At 38.5% G+C, this 24,203-nt stretch overlaps 1 protein-coding gene across 7 annotated transcripts in view; it reads right to left on the bottom strand.

Moving 5' to 3' along the window:
• INSC (INSC spindle orientation adaptor protein) overlaps positions 1–24,203 on the bottom strand; it is a 138,385-nt gene that overhangs the window by 80,977 nt on the left and 33,205 nt on the right. For 3 of the 7 annotated variants that reach the window (XM_055722840.1, XM_055722842.1, XM_027810524.2), the window contains exon 3: positions 14,517–14,610. The exons of 1 other annotated variant lie outside the window; for it this stretch is intronic. In XM_055722840.1, the coding sequence (XP_055578815.1) occupies positions 14,517–14,569 (53 nt within the window). In that variant the 5' untranslated portion in view covers positions 14,570–14,610. Of the gene's footprint in view, positions 1–14,516; positions 14,611–21,893; positions 22,073–22,933; positions 23,029–23,850; positions 23,986–24,203 lie in introns of those variants that run through there. 3 more of the 7 variants (XM_027810522.2, XM_027810523.2, XM_055722841.1) reach the window with 3 other exon arrangements.

Here is a 24,203-nt window from a genome sequence, read left to right as displayed (position 1 = left end):
GTCAGATTTTATACTGAAAATTTTAGCCTTAGTAGTTTGATCTAAATGAATTAAATTTGAAAGTGGCTTTTAAAAAGGTGTCATTTTGCATCAATGGCACAAAACAGAAATTTCTGATCTTGAATTCTGAAGCCACTGCCCCAGAATTTTCACGCCTGGACTGTAAGTCAGCCTGCAGACAACTATGGCTCCATTACTTTGGGATCCTGACAAATAAGAGTAACAATCTGAATAGGTATCATTAGCTGAATTTACTGCTTACTGATTCTAATATTTTCCTGCCCTTTGCTTTTTATTCCACTCTCTCCCCGCACCCCTCCAACACCCCCCCACCCCCTGCCCCCCTTCATGCTTACCCAGAAGCAAACTGGCTAACACATACAACATTTAAATCAATTTGATCAAAGTTTGGAAAACCAGTTGTCATGGTTTAACCTGAAACCAGGACACCAGTCTATAAATACATTAAAAGTATAAACATTTTTGTAAAAAGGTGAAGAAACAGGAAGAAATCACCTGCTGCAAGCAGGAGATGGAACTACATTTCACAAGATTCTTTCCAAACCTCCTCCTTTGATTTAAATAAATCTCAGAAATCAAAGGTGAATTAGTGAAGTCATTAAAACAGTAATTTCACATACTGAATACAGATTATCCTCTTCACATATAAACTGTTTCCCCTCAATGAAGATGACACAATTCTAATTCCACTCTAATAAAAATCTAATTCTAATAATTTCACAGGATTAAAAAAAAGAAAATTTTACACCAAACAAAAAGGGTAACATTCTGGCTACTTTTTCAAAGCTGCTCAGCTATGCTATAAGGGCAAAAGAAGGTCAAAATCTTCTGTGATGAGAATATCTGAGGCTCTCTGGCCACAAGCTGGAAGTAGTCAGAGAAGTCACAGACCACACCGTTCACTGCCAGTGTGGTGACTCTATTGGCAGGCCTGTGTGTTGGGAGACCACAGACCCTGTTAAAACTTACCATTTATTTCTCCCAGTTAGCATTACACTGTGTTCTGCAGAATATTTTTTAAAATTAAAAATTTGATGGAATATTGCACTGTGAATGTTTGCTTCCTGGCTAGTTAGAAGCCATGGATGCATAATCATGTAATAATATCCTTTACTTTTCAATTTATTTACTTTAAAAATACAGATAAACCAAATTAATTTAACCTTCTTGCATAAGTAGTATCAAAAATATTTTTTAATTGCTGTAACAAAGTAACTTACTTCCTGCATCAAGGCTCCAAATTGGATCTAAAGTTCATTTCAAAGTGCAAGCTAGTTAAATTCCAAAAATGAAACATTTACATGTGCCCAGATGATACTGAACGAGACATTGTTGCTCTGTAGCACTTCCCAAAATGTTGCTTTCAGCTATCTTCCTATCCACTGAATAACCTCAATCTACTTTGATACCATTTCCTAGTTCTCCCCTTCTTCCTCCGATAATTTTCTCAACTTTCCCCTGTTCTGCTCCTGTCTATTCTGAGCTCAGTCCTGCTGCCATTGAAGATAATAGAAAAATATTTCCATTAACTTCAGTTGGACAGAATATTATGTTCTTGATGCAGATGTTTCCTATATTTCCATTGTACCCCTGGAATAACTTCAACAATAAAGTATCCACAGAAAGCAAGTTAAAAAAGTTCAAATACCTGAAGAATGGTCTATACATGCAACATAATAAAAAGTTTTTTCTTTAAAAATAAGTAAAAGATTGCATACCTAAAGTCCTTTAGGCACAGTGCCCTAAATAAAATAACATACATATATAACATATATACACACACACACACTTCATCACACTCTTTAAAAATTCTGTAAGGAGCTAAAAGAATCAACTGGTATTGCTAACAGTCACATTTCAGCTTAATGTTAAACTCCTGTATGCATTTCACTCCATCACTCCAAATCCCTCAGGGTTAATATGAGCTCAGAAATCCAACTGCTAACAGACACTAGTAAATTTAATGAGACTAGAAATGAGGTCAGACCAGCACATTCCTTAAGATCACTAAACTATTTGTCAAAAAGGGAAAAAAGAAAAAAAAAAAACGTTTACAAAGTTGTTGCATTGTTCTGCTAGCTTTCGTAAATCTGCTCGTTACAGGTTACTGAACAACTGACTGCAATATCCTCCCACCATCCCCAGGCAGCAGTGAACCAGATTAAGAGAGACCAGGCAATTAAGTAAGGAAGAAAATCCCAGGAAATGTGAAGTGACAAATATTGTATTTAACACAATATGGTACTAGTATTTCTAGCAAATAGCTGAGAAGACAAGTCATAGTAAGATCATTAAAATATCCTTAATGAAGTGATTTATTTTTTTAAAATCAGATTGTGGGAAAACACCTCAGAAATAACAAAGTATGGGTAATTAATCATCAGCCTCTGTTATAGCCACAGTTGTAAAGACAGTTTAGTGAATTCACTTGCCAGGCAACACCACTGTAAAAATGGTGGTAAGATGTAACACATAGAAAGAACATGTTTCTGTCAACAGTAGCATACTCTTCCCATTTACTGAAAGCAGCTGCTGGGTAGTATTCAACATTACCAACCTGCAGCAGTGCAACGGGATGATGCACATGTATTGGGCACAACAAGGCATATGAGGTCATAACATATCAAGTGCTACGTAAGTATAATTAAAATAGCAACTTGTGGAGATAGGCTAATAAGGACTTCCATTGCATTTCCCCAGCTGAGGCGGAGAAAGGAAAGACACAGGAAGGTAAAGTGGCTTGCCTAAGGCAAAAATATTAATCAGCATTTCAACCAGGGCAGAATCAGAAGGAATGACATATAATGCTAAATCAAAATTGAAGTTTCAACAAACCTTACTCCCCTTCTGAAAGCAGATGGCAACACTGTCTTTTCTCACAATAAGGTAATAACAAATTCAGTGAATCTGCTTTCTTGAGCATTAAGATCTCTTCATTAGTCTGATCTCTTTTCAAGTTGCATGGAGGTATATTCCCATTAAGGAAGACCACTTGGCTCTCTTCCCTCTTGGTTAGCACAGTGAAGTTGTATGTCCCTGGAACACTTCAACAAAGCTTACATTTTATACAGGAAAGATATTTCAGGTATACTTAAGTCAACAGACAGGATTTCATCCTTAATTGCCTTCTAGGGCTAACAAGAACGATTGCAGCTACTTTACTAACATGATGAGAACAATAATATAGCTCAGCTGCTAAAATGAGGCACAAAAGTGTGGATCTTTATTCTTGGCAGTGGAATACTAAATTCAGATTGCTTGGTATGCACAAAATTGCATAGAAAGTCAAGATCTCCCAGTAGTTTTGCAAAACAGGTAAAAACCCCATACTGTAAATGTAAAAACAAAGATACAGCCTTTACTGTAATTTGTCTAAGTTCATAAAGACCTGTAAAGTAATCAAGTTAAAGATTAAACACTGCATGCTCAATGTTTTCCTTGTAAGCTGTACTGTTCATAGCTAATATATGTAACTTTGCATTCCTGAAGGCTCCTTATAACTTGCAAACAATTTCATGTGTGACCAAACTTGCTAACAAATAAAAAAAAAATTTCTAAGATTCACACCAAAACCTGCAGTCAGTGCAGCAAAAAACTTCTCTGTACAGTTCACAGGCAGGGCTTGAGGACTCCTATACTTATGTGGAACAGAATAGGAACAAGGATGCAGCCAATTTCAGGATGACCTGCCAAAGAAGGCTTTACCATTTCCAGCTCACAGTTCTTACATGCAGGAGACAGCATCTGAAGGCAGCCTCAACCCCTTCAACGCAGCATCACTGCCGGGCACACAGCATTGCTCTGCGACCACATGAGACATGACTGCAAGATACGGGCTTGAGTTCTGAGAGACACAGCCCTCTGAGTTCTTCCCATTCTTAAGTGCAAGACTGACCGACCACTCCTTATCTTGTGTGTCACAAAACATCAAAGTATCATGATCCTTGTTTCTTACTCTATACTCCTTTTTCCTTTTTAGCCATATAGCTGCTGGGAGAGGTTCCTTCTGCATATCCCTTCCCCACAACTAACACACTGGGTTCAGAAAGAATATGCTTGCAGTTCAGGCATAGTATTCTTCGATGCCAGGAAACACACAGACAATACAGAATCCAAGAATGTGGCTCCTACCAGCTATCAACAGCGGAAACATTGTTACATAACATTATTGCCCAACAACAACTCAACCAAAAAGAGCCATTTAACTTTCATGGTAGATTTGGGAGGTTTTTCCTAAGGCTTTGCAGCAAATAAGCAAGATGCCTGGATACTTTACTTAAGATTGTACCAAAACTAGACAGTTTCAGGTTTTGAATTTTGTCCTTTTTTTTTTTTTTAGGGGGGTATGTGTGTGTCTGCACGCATGTGGGACACAACCTGTGAACAAAAAAGGAAGACTGTTAACACTAAAACAGGTATAAAGTGTAAATCATTATAATAATAGACAGACAATGCTGAAATAAAATTCTGAATTAAAAAACAAAGATGACAATATAAATACAATCACTTTACAATTTAAAAATTCCATGAGCTTCACATAGTACACCTGATACATCCCAAAATTCCAAGAATCCATCCACATTACTATACACATAGACTTCACAAAGCAGATAAATATCAAATTGCAGTAAAAATATTTGGTAGACAAAAAGAAATCAAAGCGTTTGTGTCAATTAATGCATCATTCACATTGTTAAATTCACAAACAAGACAGACTACTCCCACATGCAAGATAAAAACTTAAACACATAACTAGCAAGACTGTCTGCTGAAAACAGAGCACAGACATCCAACAGGAATGGTAGAATAACGTGTAACCCTGATCAGCATTTCTTCATAAATGTGCTACAGAAAAACAAGTATGATGAAGATTGGAATGCAAGTAAACATAGCCAACCACAAACAACACACGAATTCTTTGCAAAGGTCTGGCTAGTACTAGGGAAAATTTGCAGAAGCACAAACCACAGAGTCAAAGCCATAAAAAAACGGCTGGAAGAACTAGCTAAAGGGTGTAAAATTGTCAGGATTACTGATTTGATGTCACAATGAAAGTTTCATGCAATAGTTGTGAAGATACGGTCAGAAAGCATCATCTATATCTAGCAGATAAGGTAACCTAACATTCAGGCAAGTCCTGTTGCTGTTATTTCAGACATTAATTTGAGGGTACTTTCTGAAAAGGATACCAAGTCCCAAACACAGGACATTTGTCAGGCGAACAGGGACTGCAATTTCTCTAACACACAAAAAGAGTTTTCTATAAACTTTATCTATAAACTCCCACATTTCAAAAAAATGCATTCTGAAAATAATCAGCCAAAGTTCTATGGTTAAGCTTACACCAGCAGGAGCTTGACCTCTTTACAGTGCTTGTATGCCACATACTACGAAACATGTTACTGACCCTGACAAGAGGGTTTAAAGATAAAACTCTTAACTGTCTGTAAGGATGAAAGATGATACTTAATCACTTTAAAAGTTCACAACTAACAGTAAGCCACAAATATGCAGTCCCAACTTTCATGAAAAAAAGGTCTAGTGAGGCCAGTTGAACAGATTGTTTAAATTCATCTATTTGTTCACATTTTAAAGTCATCGTAATTTCACAATTACTATAATAGAGAATTATTCAAATTGTCTTCAGATTAAAAGCCAGAATTCTTTTATGACTTCTATAGTTCAACATAAAATATTTTACAGCATAGCTCTGGGAAGCAATATAGTATGTTTCCATAGCATGCTATACAACTGAATATAAAGATACAGTGATAAAACTATCAGAATGAAAAAGTTAGGAAACATCTTGTATTCTGGCAGACTTGTACTTTTATCCATTTTTGGGGTGTGCAATTGAAATGCAATTATTTTACTGCCTGCAAGCTAAACTGCTGACCTGCATTTTAACATCCTGGATGTAGGAAGAGACATTTTATCCAGGGATTCAAAACAAAACCAAAAGATATCTCTTGATTTCATATTCCTCATGAATGCCACCCAAGTGATGGCAAATCAATAGTCACTACTTTACTAACCTCGTCCTTTGGATTCAGTCTGCTAGCATACCTGAAAATCCTTCCCAGAGGGGCCATATGAATACACAAAATCTGCGTTAACCACCATCAAAACTCCCACAAACAACCCAGCTTTCAGTTTGGTTACAGGTGGAATATAAATCACTAAAATCAGATATACTCCGTAGTAAAGCAAGCTGCCTTTCTAAAGCTATAAAATTCTTTGCAGAATTGTTATAGGTAACAAAGTGAAATGAAAAGAATACAAGGTCATTAAATGAGGCATCATTAGTGTCTTGAGCTATGCAATAACTGAATTTATTCCTTGTCACCCAAAAGTAACTTTATTGCTTTATTGGCAGAGCACTTTCTCTGTAGTACTCTTCTCCTACAGCTTACTGCAAAAAGAGGTGTTGTGTTTTGTTTTTTTTTAAAGAAATTCAATTCCCCAGCAAGCATTCCATTCTTGAATGGTTTTTAAAAATTTATAGTGCAGTGATTCACAGAGTCATTCGTAAGCACATTGAACTTAGAACTCTGCAAATCTTCAGTTCTAGCTCTTGTATTATAGATAACATTCATTTTTTTCCTCTATAGTTTCTTACAATCTTTATCCGAATGCTTTAGAACAGCCACAAAATACAAGTTCCTGACATCATCCAAATAAAACTGATTATAGGGAATTGTGGTGGGTTAACTCTGGCTGAATGCCAGGTGCCCACCAAAGTTGGTCTATCACTCGCCTCCTCAACCAGCCAGGGGAGAGAAAATACAACAAAAGGCTCATGGGTTGAGATAAAGACAGAGACATCACTCAGCAATTATCATCACTGGCAAAACAAACTTGACTTGGGGAAATTAGTTTAATTCATTACCATTCAATTTGGAAAAACACCTTCCCCCAACCCAGGACTGACAATTCCCAATTTCTCTACCTCCCCCCCCCCCCCCCCGAAGCGGCACAGGGGAACAGGGATTACAGTCACATGTTGTTTCTGCTGCTCCTTCCTCCTCACGCTCTTCCCCTGCTCCAGCATGGGGTCCCTCCCACAGTAGTTCTCCATGAACTATCCTTCCCACAGGCTGCAGTTCTTCACAAACTGCTCCAGCGTGGGTCCCTTCCACAGGGTGCAGTTCCTTCAGGAACAGACTGCTCCAGCACAGGTCCCTCACAAGGTCACAAGCCCTGCCAGCAAACCTGCCCCAGCCTAGGCTCTTCTCTCCACAGGGCCCAAAAGTCCCGCCAGCAAGCCTGCTTCAGCACAGGCTTCCCGTGGGTCACAGCCTTCTTTGGGCATCCCCCTACTCTGGCATGGGCTTCTCTACAGGCTGCAGGTGATCTGCTCCACCATTAACCTCCATAGGCAGAGGGGGAGAGCTTGCCTCACCATGGTCTTCACCACAGGCTGCCAGGGAATCTGCTCCGGTGCCTAGAACACCTCCTGCTCCTCCTTCTGCACTGACCTGGGGGTCTGCAGGGCCGTTTCTCTCACACATATCCTCACTCCTCTCTTCTGCTGGTGCAAAATTATTTTTTCTCCCTTTTAAATTATGTTATCCCAGAGGCTCTGCTACTGTCACTGATGGGCTCAGCCTTGGATAGCAGTGGGTTCATCTTGGAGCTGGCTGGCATTGGCTTCAGTGGACATGGGGGAAGCTTCTAACACCTTCTCACAGAAGCCACCCCTATAGCTCGCCCTCCACTACCAAAATCTTGCCATGCAAACCTGCTACAGGAATGTAAGATTCAAATTAGCAGGGCAAGTTCTATACACAGCAAGTAGCCTGTAAAATACAAACAGGAACTACAACTGTTGTTTTCTACTTTGCATGGAGTGCTTGTCAGACAGGAAGTTTAGTTTTGCAGATGTAGGTGGGAAAAGCCAGAAATACAGAACAAGCCACTGAAAAACAGCGTCAGATACTGTAGGAAACCGTGAAATAGAAAGAATTCAGCCCTTAGAGAAGGTGTCTGTAAAGTGTAAGGATGTATACAATCACCGATTAGACAAAGCATTTACAGCACTTGTACTTAAACATGATTTTATAATTAATTATGAACTTAAGCACAGTCTTAACAGTTGTGCATACTTACAAATGGATTGCTCATTCTTGAAGAGTCAAGTGCTATTAAAAATAAAATGAAAAAGGCAAATTTTGTGAGGACAGGCACTAGTAACAGAAGTGGTAACTAAGTGCAGAAGCCATGCAGATACAAAGTAGAAAGGTAACAAGAACAGATAGTTTAAAAAAATAGACCAGAATGAGTTAAATGGGAATAACCTTTATTCAGGTTATTTACAGAAGCCTAATCCCTAAGAATCATTTAGCTGAGAGGTTCATATCTAAGAAAATAGGTAGCTAACCGAAAAGGAAATGTTTCAATGAACTGACATGCAACCAAACAAGTTGCTGCCCAAAATTCAGTCAAAACCAGAGCTTCACTTGAACTCAGGCCAGATGAACAGGTGGCATCAAAACCTAGATTCCCATCACATACAGAATACAAGGGGCAAGAATCATTGACTAGCCGAATAAAAAGGAAAATATCTGTGCAATTTTGGCCAAGACTCAATTTTTATGACTGGATAACATAATTTCCCTGCCTTCAACTCTTGAGAACTAAATCACCAAGTATTTGTGAAATTTTAGACACTCTAGGGATAGAAACCCAGTAGGTGGATTCATTCTTTTTCTGACAGCCTTATTTGGAGTTCTATTTCTTAATAAAAAACTTCTGAACACAAGATTAAATATGTTGAAAGGCTCTTCACATATCTTATACCTCAAACTCAGTTTGTTATCAAAAGACCTCTTCTCAGCCACAGGAAGCTCCAGAAGCAAAATCTGATGTGAATAGTCCTTGAAACAATTCAGTTCCTGAACAGGTAGAAACGTATCTTACTCTACAAAGATTTTTTATTTGTTTTTAACCATACATCTTCCTTCCTAGGAATATTTTGCCACGTGTTGGGTTTCCTTGCATGAGAAATGCAGTTTCAGTTATTAAAAAAAAATCCATTTTACAGTGCTATGTTTTTCATCTCATATGCCCATATGTTCCATAAAGTTCTGCAAGTCTGTCACCCTAATTTGGCAGAGAAACAAGTGGAATCCAATGCAGTTTCTGCAGCATAGAAATTCTGAATTTCTCTTGCTTGTATTTCAAGTCTCACCCTTCAGCAAACTTTATCTGTCAATTCCAAACTAGGTCTCAGTACCTTAAGCTACTGTTAACTCAAGAGCCATCGCAGTGTAAGCCTTGCAATAGGTCTGTTGCTATGTTGCCATCTCAGCTGTGTGAAGGCTTCTTGCACAGACCTTCCTAAGGCCCTGTTCTTGCTGCATGTTAGAGAAACACATTCCTCAGCACAAACTATTATTTCTGAAAATGTTTCAAATCTGAACTTGAAGAGCACATCGATTTTTGTGAATTACACTGGCAAATACCAGCTACTGGGTTTGGTCGTGGGGGTTTTTGTTTGGTTTTGGGGGAGTTTTGTTGTTCTTGGTTTGGTTTTGGTTGTTTTTTGGTTTGGGGGGGGGGGGGATGCGGGTGGTGGTGGTGGTATTTTTTAACTACTCCATCTATTTCAGGGTACTTGAGTTTGAGGCAAGATGGTTATAATTCTACCTGGACTTAAAAGACATACTTCTGTTAAATCAACCATGTTCTTGCTTTCATTGTAAAGTCATGCCTATGACAGGATTTTTGAAGTAATTTTATGAATCTCCCATGTTCAGTAATTTCCATCATGTCTTACATAGTGTACAGACCAGATATAGTCACTACAGCTTGTACAGCTCCTTTCACCAGAGACAGCATGCATGCACAGTGAAGAGATCTCCAGCTGTCCCACTACCTACCATGCAGATATACAAAAATAAAACTGCAATAAATAGAAAAACTTAAGATGAGTAAGAAGTAGGCTAAAAAAACCCAAAAGGCATACTGGAAAGATTTCTTAAAAGCTGACAGATATTCTGACACTGATATACTTAATAACAGAGGACATGTTAATCTGAACTTACATAACAGGACACCCAAGTAGATCCTCTACAGAAGTTACCAGAACACCTGCAGATACATAGTACCTTTTAAAGAGCAATGCAGGGCTATAAATATGCATGGCATGACCTCATTCATTGTTCTTTCATAGGACAATGTTCTTTAGTTCAACAAAAAAAAAAAGGAAGAAAGTAACAAAAGGAGGAAGGACTGTCTTTTGGTTAAGAACCGGGAGACAGGAAAGCTAGATTCTATTTTTGGCTCTGCCACAGAAGTCCATTATGGCAAACTTTTCCAGCTTTAGGGTATCAAATCAAGGAAGTGATTTTGAGAGATGAAATGCTACAGAGGACTTAACCACAAGTACCTATATTTGAAAGGTTTGCCTTCTTTCTCTGCCTCACCTCCATCTGAAGCAGTGATAAAAATTCGCATCTATATCCCAATGTTGATGTAAACTTCCATCAGAAAATAACAAAATAATAGTATTAAAAACAGGAAAAATGAACTAATTCTAGACAACTATTAGGTTAAACTTACTAGTCCTCATACACAAAGTATTGGCCTTTTATAAACAAAAAAAAACCCCAAACCTTTAAAGAATCAGCATTGCCCTTGGTTTGTATGGAAGTTGAAATTATAACTTCCAGTATCATCATTCATTTTTGAAGCTGTAAGGATGTTTAGACAATGTATTAAACAGTCTAGCAGTGCTGTATTTTTGAGGATAAGGAAGACAAATTCTCTCTGCCCCACACCCACTTCATTTTCCAGAGTACCTCCAAGATATATAGTCTAAATTTCAACATCTTTCAGCAAGATAAGGGGTTTTATCAGTTTGGGATTTTTGGTTTGGTTTTTGGTTGATTTTGATATTGTTTGGGGTTTTTTGGTGGTGGCAGTGGCAATGGGGTTTTTACCTGATTTCTGTACAAGAACTTCCTTTATTGCTTTTTCAAAAATGTCTAATCATACTGTATTTCTCACAGGTGCAACACTGAACTGAACATGTAATCTAAGAAGCAAAAACAGTGTCCTATTTCACTTCTTGTTATGAGTACTTTTTCTTTAGCTGAATGACTTCAGATTCAGCGCTCCAAATGTTGACTTTAGTTTACCATCCCATATGGAAAGTACAAGAAACCATGATCACAACAAAAACCCTGTGTAATTTACAATTTTAACTTTAAGAAAACAAAAGGCCAATGAACTTTCATTAGACAGGGCAGGGGGAGAAGAAAAGAAAGGCAGCTTCTTTTACATTGGCTTTCCCATCTGGAAAAACCTCACCAGAAATATGGAAAAACAATACCAATAGAAAGATGTGAGGAAAGAAAGAGTCATGACATTTTTCAAAAGCTATACTAAAATAACTACTGTAGAACAGGGATACACACATCTCTAAGGAATATATCCACACTTCACAGGCAGTAGTGAACTGGCCATCACTTAGGGCAACAGATTATTTTTTATGGTCCTGTAAAGTGCTTTGTGTAGGACTACTGACAGATTTTTGAGAGTAACTAGATCAATTCTTTAGAAAAGTGATCCACTTCCAACTCTTTTCACTCCTAAGAGTCAAAACCATCACTAATTTTAAGTTCCTAATGTGCTGAAACAAAAAATAAAGTTTGTTACAATTATTGTTTTTTCCTCAGGATATAGTTTTAAATACTGTATCAATAGCAGTCTAGATGTCAATTAGAGAAAGCAGGTCTGACAGTATGTTAGAAAACCACTAGCACAGTGACTCAATACCCTAGAGACTTTCCAATACAAGCTGTGATTTCCCACAAAATCTGAGGTGAGAGAAGAGTGTAAATGATTCATGCAGCATAGAGACTTGGTTTCAGTCCCCAGCTCTAAATTCCTTATACAACCAAGATAACTTGACTTTAATAGCTGCTGTGGAAACACTTGGAATCAGTTTATATGTGTATGGTACACTTTTCCTATGTATCAGATATTGTTGCTTGGAGATGTGTCTGCTTTTACTCCTGAAAGATTCTGACGTAAATATGAAGCCAGACATAGTTGTGGTGCTACACAGGACTAACCTCAGCTGGATTTGTGTTACCTTTTTCTTGTGACAGGACACAACAGTGTATGCCCTTAAGTGAATTCAAGTCCCTCTCAGAAAAAGCAGAAGTATGACCTGGAATCCTTAGACAGGCATACATCCTATGTTTGGCTACAGGGACAATAAATACATAATACTTGAATCTTTTTAACTCTTTTGAAACCTGACTTAATCCTTTGAAAATCCCTATAGGATTCATATCACTCCTTTCTCCAACCCAGTGAAACAACTTAATCTCACATAAATTCCATTTCTTTGGAAAAGCTATTATGTTGACTGTTTAAAAAAAAAAATAATCAAGAGAAGCATTTTGTACAATTCCTGGGCTTTATTGATCTAGTCCATACTGTGTTATTTCTGCAAAATTCTTAGGTTAAAAACATATTTCCTCATTTTCAGTTCCTGCCTACCTGTGCCTTCACCGGCATCACCACTGACAACTTCAGCCTGCCCATCTTGTTACATGGGCTTTCTCATAAATAACTCAAAGGGAAAAAGGATTCTCTTTAAAAATAACAACAGAAAATAAGAGCTTTTTATTTTCTTGAAGGTGAGGGGATATTTATTTATTTTTAAGTTTCACTATATAGAATTGCCCTGCTGAGCCAAGCTGTTTGCCAGAGCGTAGTGTTTGCTGTAAGGCCTGGGCCAGATCACTGCTTGTGCTAAGTAAGATACATGGTAGCATAGAGTCAAAGTAAGGTGGCATGGTTTTGTTCACATAGCATGGCAGAGTTCTGCTTCCCTGAATGCAGTAGAACTGACCTGCAGACAGTTTCCTTTTCCAGAAATCTCTAGCTTACAAAATTCAAGGCTTTTCAGTCCTGTGTTGCTGTTACCTTTGAGTGCTGCATGCATTACTCTTACTCCACATTTCTAGGTGTTAGCATAGAGAGCCTGCAGCTAATTTCTCCTTTTATGTATTGGGAGACAAAATTTGCACCACCAACCTGGATCAGCCCTTGTCACCCACAGAACCTACTGCCTTTGGTTCCCTTTGCAGCTAGTTTGCTACTGTAATAAGTGGCTTTACTGGTCCATTTTGCAGCCTAAGTTCTTGGCATAGAAGTTAGCATTAACAACTACTTTGACTTTTGATCCAGGATTCAACTTCTGGAACCCATTAATTATCACCAAGCAATCAACCCCTATGTCTGTCACCTCATCTGACCATTGGGTTAGCCTGAGCATTTGCATAGCAAAGTCATTAGTCTGTCTTCACTACTGTGTGCATCTGAAGTGATATTCCATGGCTCCATCCCATGGAAGAAAATGAAACAAGGCAGGATACCTCACTGCTGTTTATGCTAGTCCACTCCATGCTGGGGTATTCAAGGCTCCTAGGACTCACTTATTTCCAAGGCAAGTTGTGGCCAGAATCTAATGAACAGTACCAGTTAGCTTGGCACCCGAGATCCCCAAACCATGTTCCTCCACACAGTATTTCTTCCAGAAGACAATATACTTATGATTTTACTGTGACTGTGAACTTCATGGCATTACCAAAGTATCAGCTGGAAGACTCTGGTAGGGGAATGTAGAGAAATACCAAATTCCCAATGAAGAAAAGCATTTCATTTTGAGGTTGCATGTCAGCAGCAAGTTAATTATGATAAAGAATTACAATCTGACCTGAACAAAGAAGACTAGGAGCAAGACTGAAGTTTCAATCCTTTTTATTTCTGATTTTATTCCTGCATTCAGCAGACACACACACACACACACCCCCCCGGAAAAAAAAGAACCTGAAGAGTTGTGCTACATATCAAGACTGTAGTTCACCGAGGATGTAGAAGCTGTATTCATTACTCTTTTTTTTTTTTTTTCTTTTCATGGAACCTCTATTATGCTAGAAGTGAAACTATACTACACAGATACAGCTACTAGATGCTGACCAACAGCCAGATTTTAAAAACTTGTTGATTAAAGTCACCAATGTCTCGTATCCCCCCAGGGCACCACAGACTGGAGAGATTATGCTACAAGCTTTGTATCATTACCATAGCTACACCTAAAGAAAGTTCACCAGGTTAAAGAAATTTCTGAAGATAGCTGAAAACTGTGAATATAGTGCAGCAAGTTCCAGCTATTTCCATCATGACAAAGAACTGATCCAGTAAATAACAGTCGCATCTCTACTGCAAACGTGTTCATCCATTTAAAATGACTGCATATTCACTGTCATGATTTACCAGACTTCAGGTATACAAATTTGCAAATGCCTTGAGAAATACATCCCAGATTTCCACATTCATTCTCAACATTTTGTATGAACATTACCTAAACCTGAGTTTAAAAATGAGTTTTTAAGCATCTTTGCATCCTCAAAGTGCAACTGCAGCCTTAGAAGCATTTAATCACTCAAGTCTGGATGACAGAGTGCACCACTCACCGCTGAACTGGTAATGGAAGGGAATCTAAGTGGTCCTCGCCCTTAAAAGCCATATTTATCCTATTTTCATGTGCACCTCTCCATAGGCTGGAATCTAGAAAAAAAAAACCAAAAAGTAATTTAGTAAATCCAGGGAAACTCAGACCTCTTCAGCCCAGGGTGGCATGGCATTCTCCTACTGATCTCTGAAGCCAACTCATTAACAACAATTCAAAAGGCATCTTTTCCTCAGGCTACCACACAACTCCAGCAGATAATGAAGGCCACTAAGTAAATTTCATGGCATAAGGAACATAGGGTTTACATATTCCTGAACTTCTTGGACTATTGCACAGGTCAGAGTCATCTGGGTTGAACATTGCTGAGTTTATAGTGAGTTATTTTTTAGCCTAATTTATTTTGAATTAACTTGAACTCTGGAGGAAATAGATTTAGTATGATTGTAATTCTTCAGGTTATTGCAATCATTCTCATGAAAGAAAGCAAGTGTATATTATGATTTCAGGATCATTTTACACTACATTTAAAGAAAGGCCCTTGATGTCTAAGTTACTGAAGTACTGGATCCTTCCTTCCATGGTAAATGATTTCATTTTTCTGTTAATTTGAAATGCTGTACACATCTTTTTCCTTTATACCTGGTGACCAAGAGATGCATCCAAACATTATTGTACTACAGAGGCAAGACAGAAGGAGAAAGGAGAAAGAGAGCCTCCCCATTTTCGCCAAAAGGAGTCATGCAGTCTCCCTTCCTCTTCTTTCAATTAGCCCCATCTTACATTAGGGTATTACCTACCACAGATCAATGCATATTCCTCAGCGAAAGCCAGAGAGGACCTATCCTACCAAAAAAAGGTGAAGTCATTCCCACTCACTCACACCGCTAGAGGAAAATTAATGCAAAATATTTGAAGGAAAAGATTAATCCGTGACTCAAGAAGAACAAGGAGGAGACAGGAACAGTGAGAAAATTATGCTTTCTCAGATATGAAGAAAAAATTGAGATTGATGGATCTCTCTTGGAGAAAATACTTTACACAGGAAATTAACACTGTTTGTGTCACCAGATAAGACAGAATGTTTTTGATTTAGCCACTTGTGAAATTCTGCCATTTGGTTATTGCCTACATTCTGCAAGCTGAGTCAGCCATCATTTAAGATATTTGCCATTCCAAATTGCTCTTAATTGACACAGAGTGGTCCTCAGCATCTTTCCTAGCAAACTGATCTTGTTGCTAATGCATGTCCCTGTTTTTTTCCCCCCAAGATCCCACTAACATTGTCCTGAGTACATAAAAGTATTTCAACCAAAGTAATGCACTCACACACTCCATCCAGTATTATCACCAGATTGCTTTGGAGACTGTGTCATCCTGTTTTCCTCCCCACCCCCTAAACTTTCCTGGAAATAAACTTAATCTTCTTAGTCCATCCATCTAATGAAAGAGTATGTTGAAATACGGGAGAAAAATCTGCTTAGAAAAAAAAAATGGCAATTTAAGCGTTACTGAATTCTCTGATTTAGAAAGATCACAGATATTTGATAGACTGTGCCTGAAAACTTCAAATACCCAAGTATGAAAATATTAGTATGTATTCTGCTCCCATGACACACCAAGATTTGAAAAACAAGCTTCCTGTTGTTGGGTTTTTTTAAGCATTTAGCATATGATACACAGACTTCACTAACAACTGGAATACTTTTTACTAGTATAATTTTTTTCTTTGTCAAAGATACTTAAAATCATTAAATACAAATAATCATATAAAATCAGATTTACTGGAAATAGCCAATTATCACCATCTTCATTTGGAGAAGACACCCTTAATCAAAGATGAACACATCTGCATAAAATCTTAATTGCTGATTAAGTTTTCCTCTGCTATATACTACCATGTAAAGGACCAAGAAAATAGTCTTTCAGCCTGTAGAAGTACAGACTTCATGGACACCAGCTATCTCTTTCCGCTCAGCATCAGGCACAAGATTTACCTTCTTATGCTACCAACACAAAATCAACAGCTTCCCTTTGGCAAGCTAAAGCTACTTCACCATTAGCTCAGACCACTAATGATTTCTACGTGTACAGATCAAAGCATCTGCTTGTACTCCATTACTTGTGATCAGTGACATAATGTACACAGACATAAATTAGGTTATTGCATGTCAGTGTTCCCTATAAATTAGAAACCTGACAAAAACGCAGCTTTTTTACATGCTGTCTTCCCACAAAACACACATTTATATTATGGCTGAGAGCCTTTAAAACCATGATCAACTCCTACTTAGAGGTTACTTACGCTCCAGGAACAACAACAAGATGCCACACCAATATCTTAACCAAACAATCTGTCTCAAGTCTATGATTAAATATTAGCTGAAATCTTTAAGCCTAAATTAATGTAGACAACAAGAGGAAGTACTCTCCTTAAGCACCTGGCAGTCTGTCAGAGGACCAAATGTACCCCCAGGACAGCAGAGCCTGCCTAAACCCATGACTACAAGAGAGGTTGAGCCCCAGCAACTGATATGGTACAGGCTGGTCCTGCTCAAAATGGCTCCTCTGTGTACCTGGTGATTATGGTGCTCAATGGCAGATGTTCAGTTTTTGGTGTTCTCATTCATCTTTCTGGGTACAACCATACTTCCTAGTAAAAACCACGACAGGACTGATGAATCCTTCTATTTAGTTGATGCTGCTTTTTATTAAAGGCCACAACACAGTGTTGAGCTTAGTCAGCATCTCCTACTACAGCTGACCATGTAAATGACTCCCTAAGCATCGCCTTAAGTCAAAGCAAGCAGCTTTCAGAAACATCAAAATGTTTCACCTTTACAAAAAAAAAATCCTATTTAGGGTTAAAGGCTTCTTTGCTCTGGCAAATACAAGACAACTGACATGGAAGAACAAAGACACGCTGTTACTAACAAAACCACATATACCAGCAATCCATCATGATAACCTCTTTGAGGCTTTTTCTTTGAGGGACTGAAAAACAGGTAGGGCAATGTCCACAGCCTCTGCTGCAACTTCTGTCTGAGCCTCTGTGCAGAGGCACCAAGAAATTAATAGCTTTCACACAACAGTTATACACAACTAAAACAGGTGGTATGCACATGAGTCCATGCGCCTACACAAAGACTGCAAGCATACACCCATGTCTCTCAATCCTTCCCACTAGCTGCTTCCTCACAGATGATGGAGACAGTGTGGCAGCAAGCAGACCTACAGATCTGAAATAGTGCCTGAAGTCAGAGACCTTTCTCCTAATGACCAATTAAAACAACCCCTCCAACTTCAGTTTTCTTAAAAACATATATATACAAAGCTTAATATATAAATGTGTATATATATATATATATGCATAATATATATGTAAGTATATACATACTAATAGGCAACATTAGCAGAGTTGTACAGGGAGGTTAACTTGGGTTTTTCCCCACTGGCTTCAGTGGCCACTAGCCAGGCTCAAAACTGGTCAGAGACGCTGCCTAGGCAAACTTGTACCAAGCAAAGTAACACTACTTGTAGTTCGTGATGTTGGTCATTTTGGTACAAGTCTAAGCGACACATGCTGAAATAATAAAATTGTCATTCTTGGACTATTATAAGGATATTTTTTTTAATACCTTACATAGGATTTTAGATAAATGTCTGCACATAGACTTGTATTGTAGTTATAAACAGCAATTTATAATTGCTTTAATTCCTCTGGTAGATACCAGTGTGTGTATATGGAACTAGATGTATTCAAGGCAGCAGTCTCTCATTGTGTCCTATCATTTTTCTCTTTGCCATGTCAACACTGAATTGGATTTTAAGATGTTATTTCCTCATGTTTAGTGGATAGATGTACATAAGCAGACCACCAACCACATTTCAGTCCCATCAAAGACAGTCAGCCAAAACTTGCTTTCAGAGAACTACACACAACAAGAACAAAGCATCACACCTGAAACAGCACATAAAGCATTGCTCACAGAAAAAAAGCAGTATCAGCAGAAGACGTGACCTTCATGGCCAAAACCCCCCAAAAAACATACCACCAGGAAGAGGGAACTTGTATATAAACAAGCACTAGGCCCTGATGCTGGCAACAGACACAGAGAACTAGAAGCAGCTTGAAAAAAAAACCTCAAACCAGCCCACCAATAAGTTAAAGGAGTCGTCATCTCATCCTTACACCAGCCTTGGCAGCACCTGTGAAACCTGCGCAATGCTTCATTAGTACAGCAATGTAACTGGAAGCTGTTAAAACTGGTTCCACAACGGCACACTGCTCCTGCCCTACAGGAGCTCCCTGCTAGTAGTAGCCTCCTGTTGCTCAAGTCTGTTTAGCACTGGAAAGCAGCTTCTACCGTGCAACGCGGCTTTTTAGCCTTCTACAAAATATGTTATTACTGCAAAGAAAACAGATTGCGTCTTGTAAAGTCCCCCATTTTAAATTTCTTCATCATTCAACTTGTTAGCTTATATTTAACAAGGCAGAAATTAGGAGGATTTTAGCAGTCAGGATTCTGTTAGAAACGCATCCATGTCCAATAGTATCACAGTAACAGCAGGTATTCAAGGTGAAATAAGCATGACTCATTTATTCCTACTACTGATGGCTCCAAAGAAGTACATCACAAAATTCTGTCCTAAATAATTAAGCTCTGAAACGCACAGTTAAGTTCACAATTTTTAGCTCATTCCCTACACATGTGTCCACCTTTGTAAAGGTTTAAATCAAAAGGCAAATCCATGAACTTTCACCACCCCATTCCTAACCCCTAACATCATAATTTCAACACTAAGAACATCTTAAAATAAGGTCAATCAAGAGTATCAGTTCTCTTTCTGAAAGACAAATTCATGCATCTAGCCTTTGATTATTAACAATCATCAGAATTAGAAAAGCACGTTACCTGTAAGTAATACGGTTAGCCTGAGAATAAGAAGTCATTAGCTAAAAGTAATTTCAGACTAGATATCCCTTGATTAATATGAACAGTTCCTGTCTGTAGTAAAGTATACTCTCTGTTCTGCCAAACAGTGCCTGTCCTTATTTTACAATTCTAGGAGTCTGGGCATCATTAGTTATTATTCTCCTGGTACAGAGAATAACTTAATGGAACGCTACATATCAAATTAACAGCAAAATTCTGACAGCATTTATGTGATAGGTCAGAAAGTAAATACATACACTCTGTCCTTCAGCAACACATCCAGTCTCATCACAAGTTTTTCACACTAACTATTTGAGGACTCAGGATCCCATTGTCATTTTGCATTATAACAGGTTTATGTAGGCATGAATTAACTACAATAGTAAAAGCCAACTCAGAATTAAGCTGGGTGTCACAAATCTAAGCAGCCATGAAACCAGGAACAGGAAATAAAGAGTACTTCAAACAATGTATTAAAACAGGTTGTATTAGCATAGGATCATACCTACAGATGCATGTACCGCAGTCCTAGAATGCAAAATTAAAACTAGAAAAGGTGGGAACAGACGCTACCTGCAGCATTCATTCATGTTAGCTGCTCTTACAGAACCAATAATCAAAGAGGAAGCACTGCTGAGTAGTTTAGGTCTCACACTTCAAGTACAATCTGAAGCACAAATCCATTTTTATTCACACAGGGTTTTCTTTTTAATGTATATTTCTTCCCATCTTTTCTATTTTCTGCAGAGAGAGGATCTCATTTTAAACAAGTCTTTATCTTTGACAATACCCCTTTTTATGTATCATAGAATTGTTTGGGTTGAAAGGGACCTTAAAGATCATCTGCTTCCAGCCCCCTGGGGTTGGGTAGGAATACCTTCCACTAGATCAGGCTGATCAAAACCTCATCCAACCTGGCCTTGAATATATATATACACACACATGTAACATATATAGCATATATTTATATGACATATATTACATTACTATAGTAAATGACATTTTATATTTTAGAAAATATAAAATTACTTTATAGTACAGTTATTGTATTACTCTATAAATATATGTGTATATAAAAAAGGGTATTATGTGTGTGTGTATATATATATATGTAGCTATTCATGCAAACTGAAGTCTGCTACTTTTGTGTTCTGGGTTTTTCTCATTTTAGCCTTACTGTACACAGCTATACCTTAGAAATATATGGGATGGGGAATAAAGAGGAGCAGCAGACAAAGTTCTGTCTCAGTTCAAATAGATCAACCTGAAAATTACCAACAAGGAACATTACTTTTTAGATCTTAAGATAACGTAAGTGCAACATTGTCACCTGCAAATACATGAGGGGGGCATGGGGGGCTGGAAGAAAAAAAAAAAAAAAAAAAAGGAATCTGAAGCCAGTCCTATTCACCTGCATACACAGCTTGATTCCTTCATTCACTTTGTTTTTAGAGCCTTCACGACACACTCTTTGAACATACCAAATTTTTTATTATCACCACAATGCAAAAATCTGCTTTTAAAGCAATTTATATTGAATTGCTCGTTCCAATTCTTCATTCTAGCAAGTGGATCATATGGAAATGCACTAAGTAGAATATCTGCAATGCAACCAGAAGATCTGATGGTACTGGGAGGGAAAGCATAGAGCCACATTAGCCAGGTTATCCAGTTTTCTCCATGACACAGATTAGGAATGGTAGAGATCTGTCGTCGCGTGCACTAGAGTCAATCCTTTTGCCAAGGCATGAGTTTTCTCACAACATATCTTAAGCAGATTTTCCCAGTTAGATATAAAAATCTCTAGAAAGGTGGAGTTTATATCATCATGGACTACATTATGAAAATACTTCAAATAAGGAGATAGCGCAGGACATCACAGATTTTAAGATTACCTTTCCTCCCCCTCCTCCCACCTTAAAATTATTTTGGGCAAAAAGCCACTGGACTAATCACTTAGTTGGCAGCTTTTATATATATATATATGTATGTATGTATGTATGTGTGTGTATCAGTGAAAGTCTTTAAAATCTTCCCTTCTGGAAGGAGCACACCGATTTATATAGACAGCAGGATTATGAGAGCAAACTGATTAGTGGTCACATTTTTAGCAATAAGCATTTTAGAGGCAGCTTCCCTGGAAAAGAATTTGCTTTTGAGGTTCAGGAACTGAATAATAGGTGGCAAGTTGGTGCACTCCAGAGCTATATTTTGGGGTTTTATGTGAAGCAGAAAAATCACCATATAAAAATGTTTATTGGTTCTCAGAGCAGTATTAATGCAACTTGCTACCATGAAAATGTGGTGAGGTAAAACTCCTCTATATTTACACTTCCCTTACTTTCTGACAGACTGTGTAGCACTTCCCCCCAACTTCTTAAAATAAACCAAACAGCCAATTTGACATCACTTGCACCAACACATGTCTCGATTCAAACACTCACAATAAGGGCATCCCTGTTCCTGGTCATGGTCTCTTGGTTTCAAAAGTGTTTCTGAAGATAAACTAAGCACCGGGTTTTCAGACCACCTCTCTTCACTCTGGATCTCCCTCAGTCGCGGCCGTGCCTGTCTCGATGCCCCCTATGTGCTATGAGGGCTTTCTCTTCAGAGACTCCCTGCTGCCATCAGACCGAAGAACAACTCCCCCCTTTCCCCCCCGCCCTTTTTTTTTTTCCCCCTCTTTTTTTTCTTCCCCTCCCGCCCCGCGCCACTAGACATAAAGCAGCAAGTGGGGAGACGCCAGCTGCACACTTCAGTACCTCCCAGTACCTCAAGGGCGTGCGTTACAGGGCGCGCGCGCTGCCCGCCGGCGCGAACCGGTTGCAGCCAGCCCTGAGGCAAACGGGAGCCCAGTCCAGCCCGCGCTGCCGGGGCGGCGCCGAGGGATCTGCGGCCGCCGCGAGGGGGCCCCTGAGGAGCCTGCAGCCGCTCTGACCGGCGCCGTGAGGAAACCGCTGCCGGCACCCAGCGGCCTCCCAGGTCTCCCCAAAAGTAAGGGCGGTTTGGGCCTCCCACACACTTCCCACAGCGGCTGTACTAGTCAGGGGGTTGTGTTGATTGGCAATAAGTTAATTCAAGTGAAATTCCCCTGCTTTGGTCTGATTTACACTCGACACCATAGCCACATGCAAACATCCAGTTTAAAGGGTTTAATCGCTGAGAGGAGGCGGGATCGTGAGTCTCTCCAATCTCCGTGTGGGGACATCAGAAATAAAAGGGCTTTTATTTCAACTAGTTGAAAAATAGAAGTTAAAAAAAAAAAACACACAGAAGCAGATTTTGCACCTTATGTTGTACAAGCATATACTACGCTGCTCAGAAGAAACGCCTACAGAATACCATGGTTTTCTGCTATTTAACACAAGGCTGCTAAGCATTATGAAGTTACAGCTAAGATTCATTATTTCCCCTAGAAACATCAAAAAATTTCAAAAGGAGCTGAAAACGGAAAGATGTAAGAAAAAAAAAAAGTCTCCCTTACCAGGCAGGAAATTGGGTAAGTCTTTTTAACTTCTCTTTCTCTAAGTTAAACATGAGGCAAGTACAACTTGAAACCAAATACTTCAGTGTTCAATGCTGTAAATAAGTACATAGGGAAGACAGTAACATTGTATTTAACAACTTTGATGAAGGGAAAAAGAACAAGGACCTACACAAGTAACTCACTGCAAGGAAAGATGACAATAATATCTTCACACATATCTCTGTGTACAATCCATTTTCTGTAATGAAAGGATTTCATCTTACTTAATACCCATTCCAGTTAGTCAGACAGGCAGTCTGAAAAACATCTTCACTTACATTGATATTCCTCTAAAGAAAAAAAAAAAAATACCTGACATTTTAACAGAGATGAGCAAAGCAATATTATTAGTTCAGGTCACAGCCCACAATAGCCAAGTCTCTATTGGAAGTATCACAAGGCATTACATGGTAAACAGTGGTGGTATTTTCACAATATTTGCCATCAGCCATTAAGTTCTTTTATTTTACGGAGTTAATATCCAATTACTCTCTTTTGTCATAACTCTGAAAACCTTAAAACCAGCTTTAGATGAATCTAGATAAACATGCATTTACCTAAAAGTTAACACAAACAGAAAAGGCCAAGAATAGCTCTCTCTAGTCATTGAATAACCTATTTGCATTACTAAGAAACTTGCTACTTTTATCACTAAAGTTTATCATAATTCCTCCCCCGCCCTTTTCCTCTATATATTGGGGAAAAGAAAGAAAGGCCAGAGAGCTATAGAAAAGTTAAAATGGAAGTAAGTGAGAGATGTCAAAGTTATTGCAACAGAATACCAGAACAGGAGATCCAATTTAGCAACAAGTACACACAAGATGAGCCAACATACACCAAGGAACATGTAAAGCAAGTGTGGTTGAGCTATGTACCTTGAAGGATCCCAGCTCTCTCAACTGTGATTCTCCTTTACTAGGCTATCTTCTCGCTAATTGCGGTCTCTACATTTAAGCATGTCTTTTCTAGTTAGAGACAACAAATCCAGTAGACAAACTTCTTCCTACGAACTGAAAAAAAAAATATCAGAGTAAGTTTGTAAAATTACTTATACACAAAAAAATATGAATGTTTGAGCCTACATTAGAGTGTTGTTTCTGTTTCTTGCTTTTTTCCTTTAATAACTCAAATTAACACTTCCAGACGGCCTGTCAGCAGAACTATGTTGGCTAGTAATTATAATTCTATATAAAGGTCAAGTAATAAAGCGGCAGTGGGCTTTTTCTCT

Source organism: Falco cherrug, chromosome 10 (assembly GCF_023634085.1).
Source record: "Falco cherrug isolate bFalChe1 chromosome 10, bFalChe1.pri, whole genome shotgun sequence".
Classification (NCBI taxonomy): domain Eukaryota; kingdom Metazoa; phylum Chordata; class Aves; order Falconiformes; family Falconidae; genus Falco; species Falco cherrug.
The sequence above is the reverse complement of the archived record's forward strand: the minus strand, read 5'-3'. Positions and strand labels throughout refer to the sequence as shown.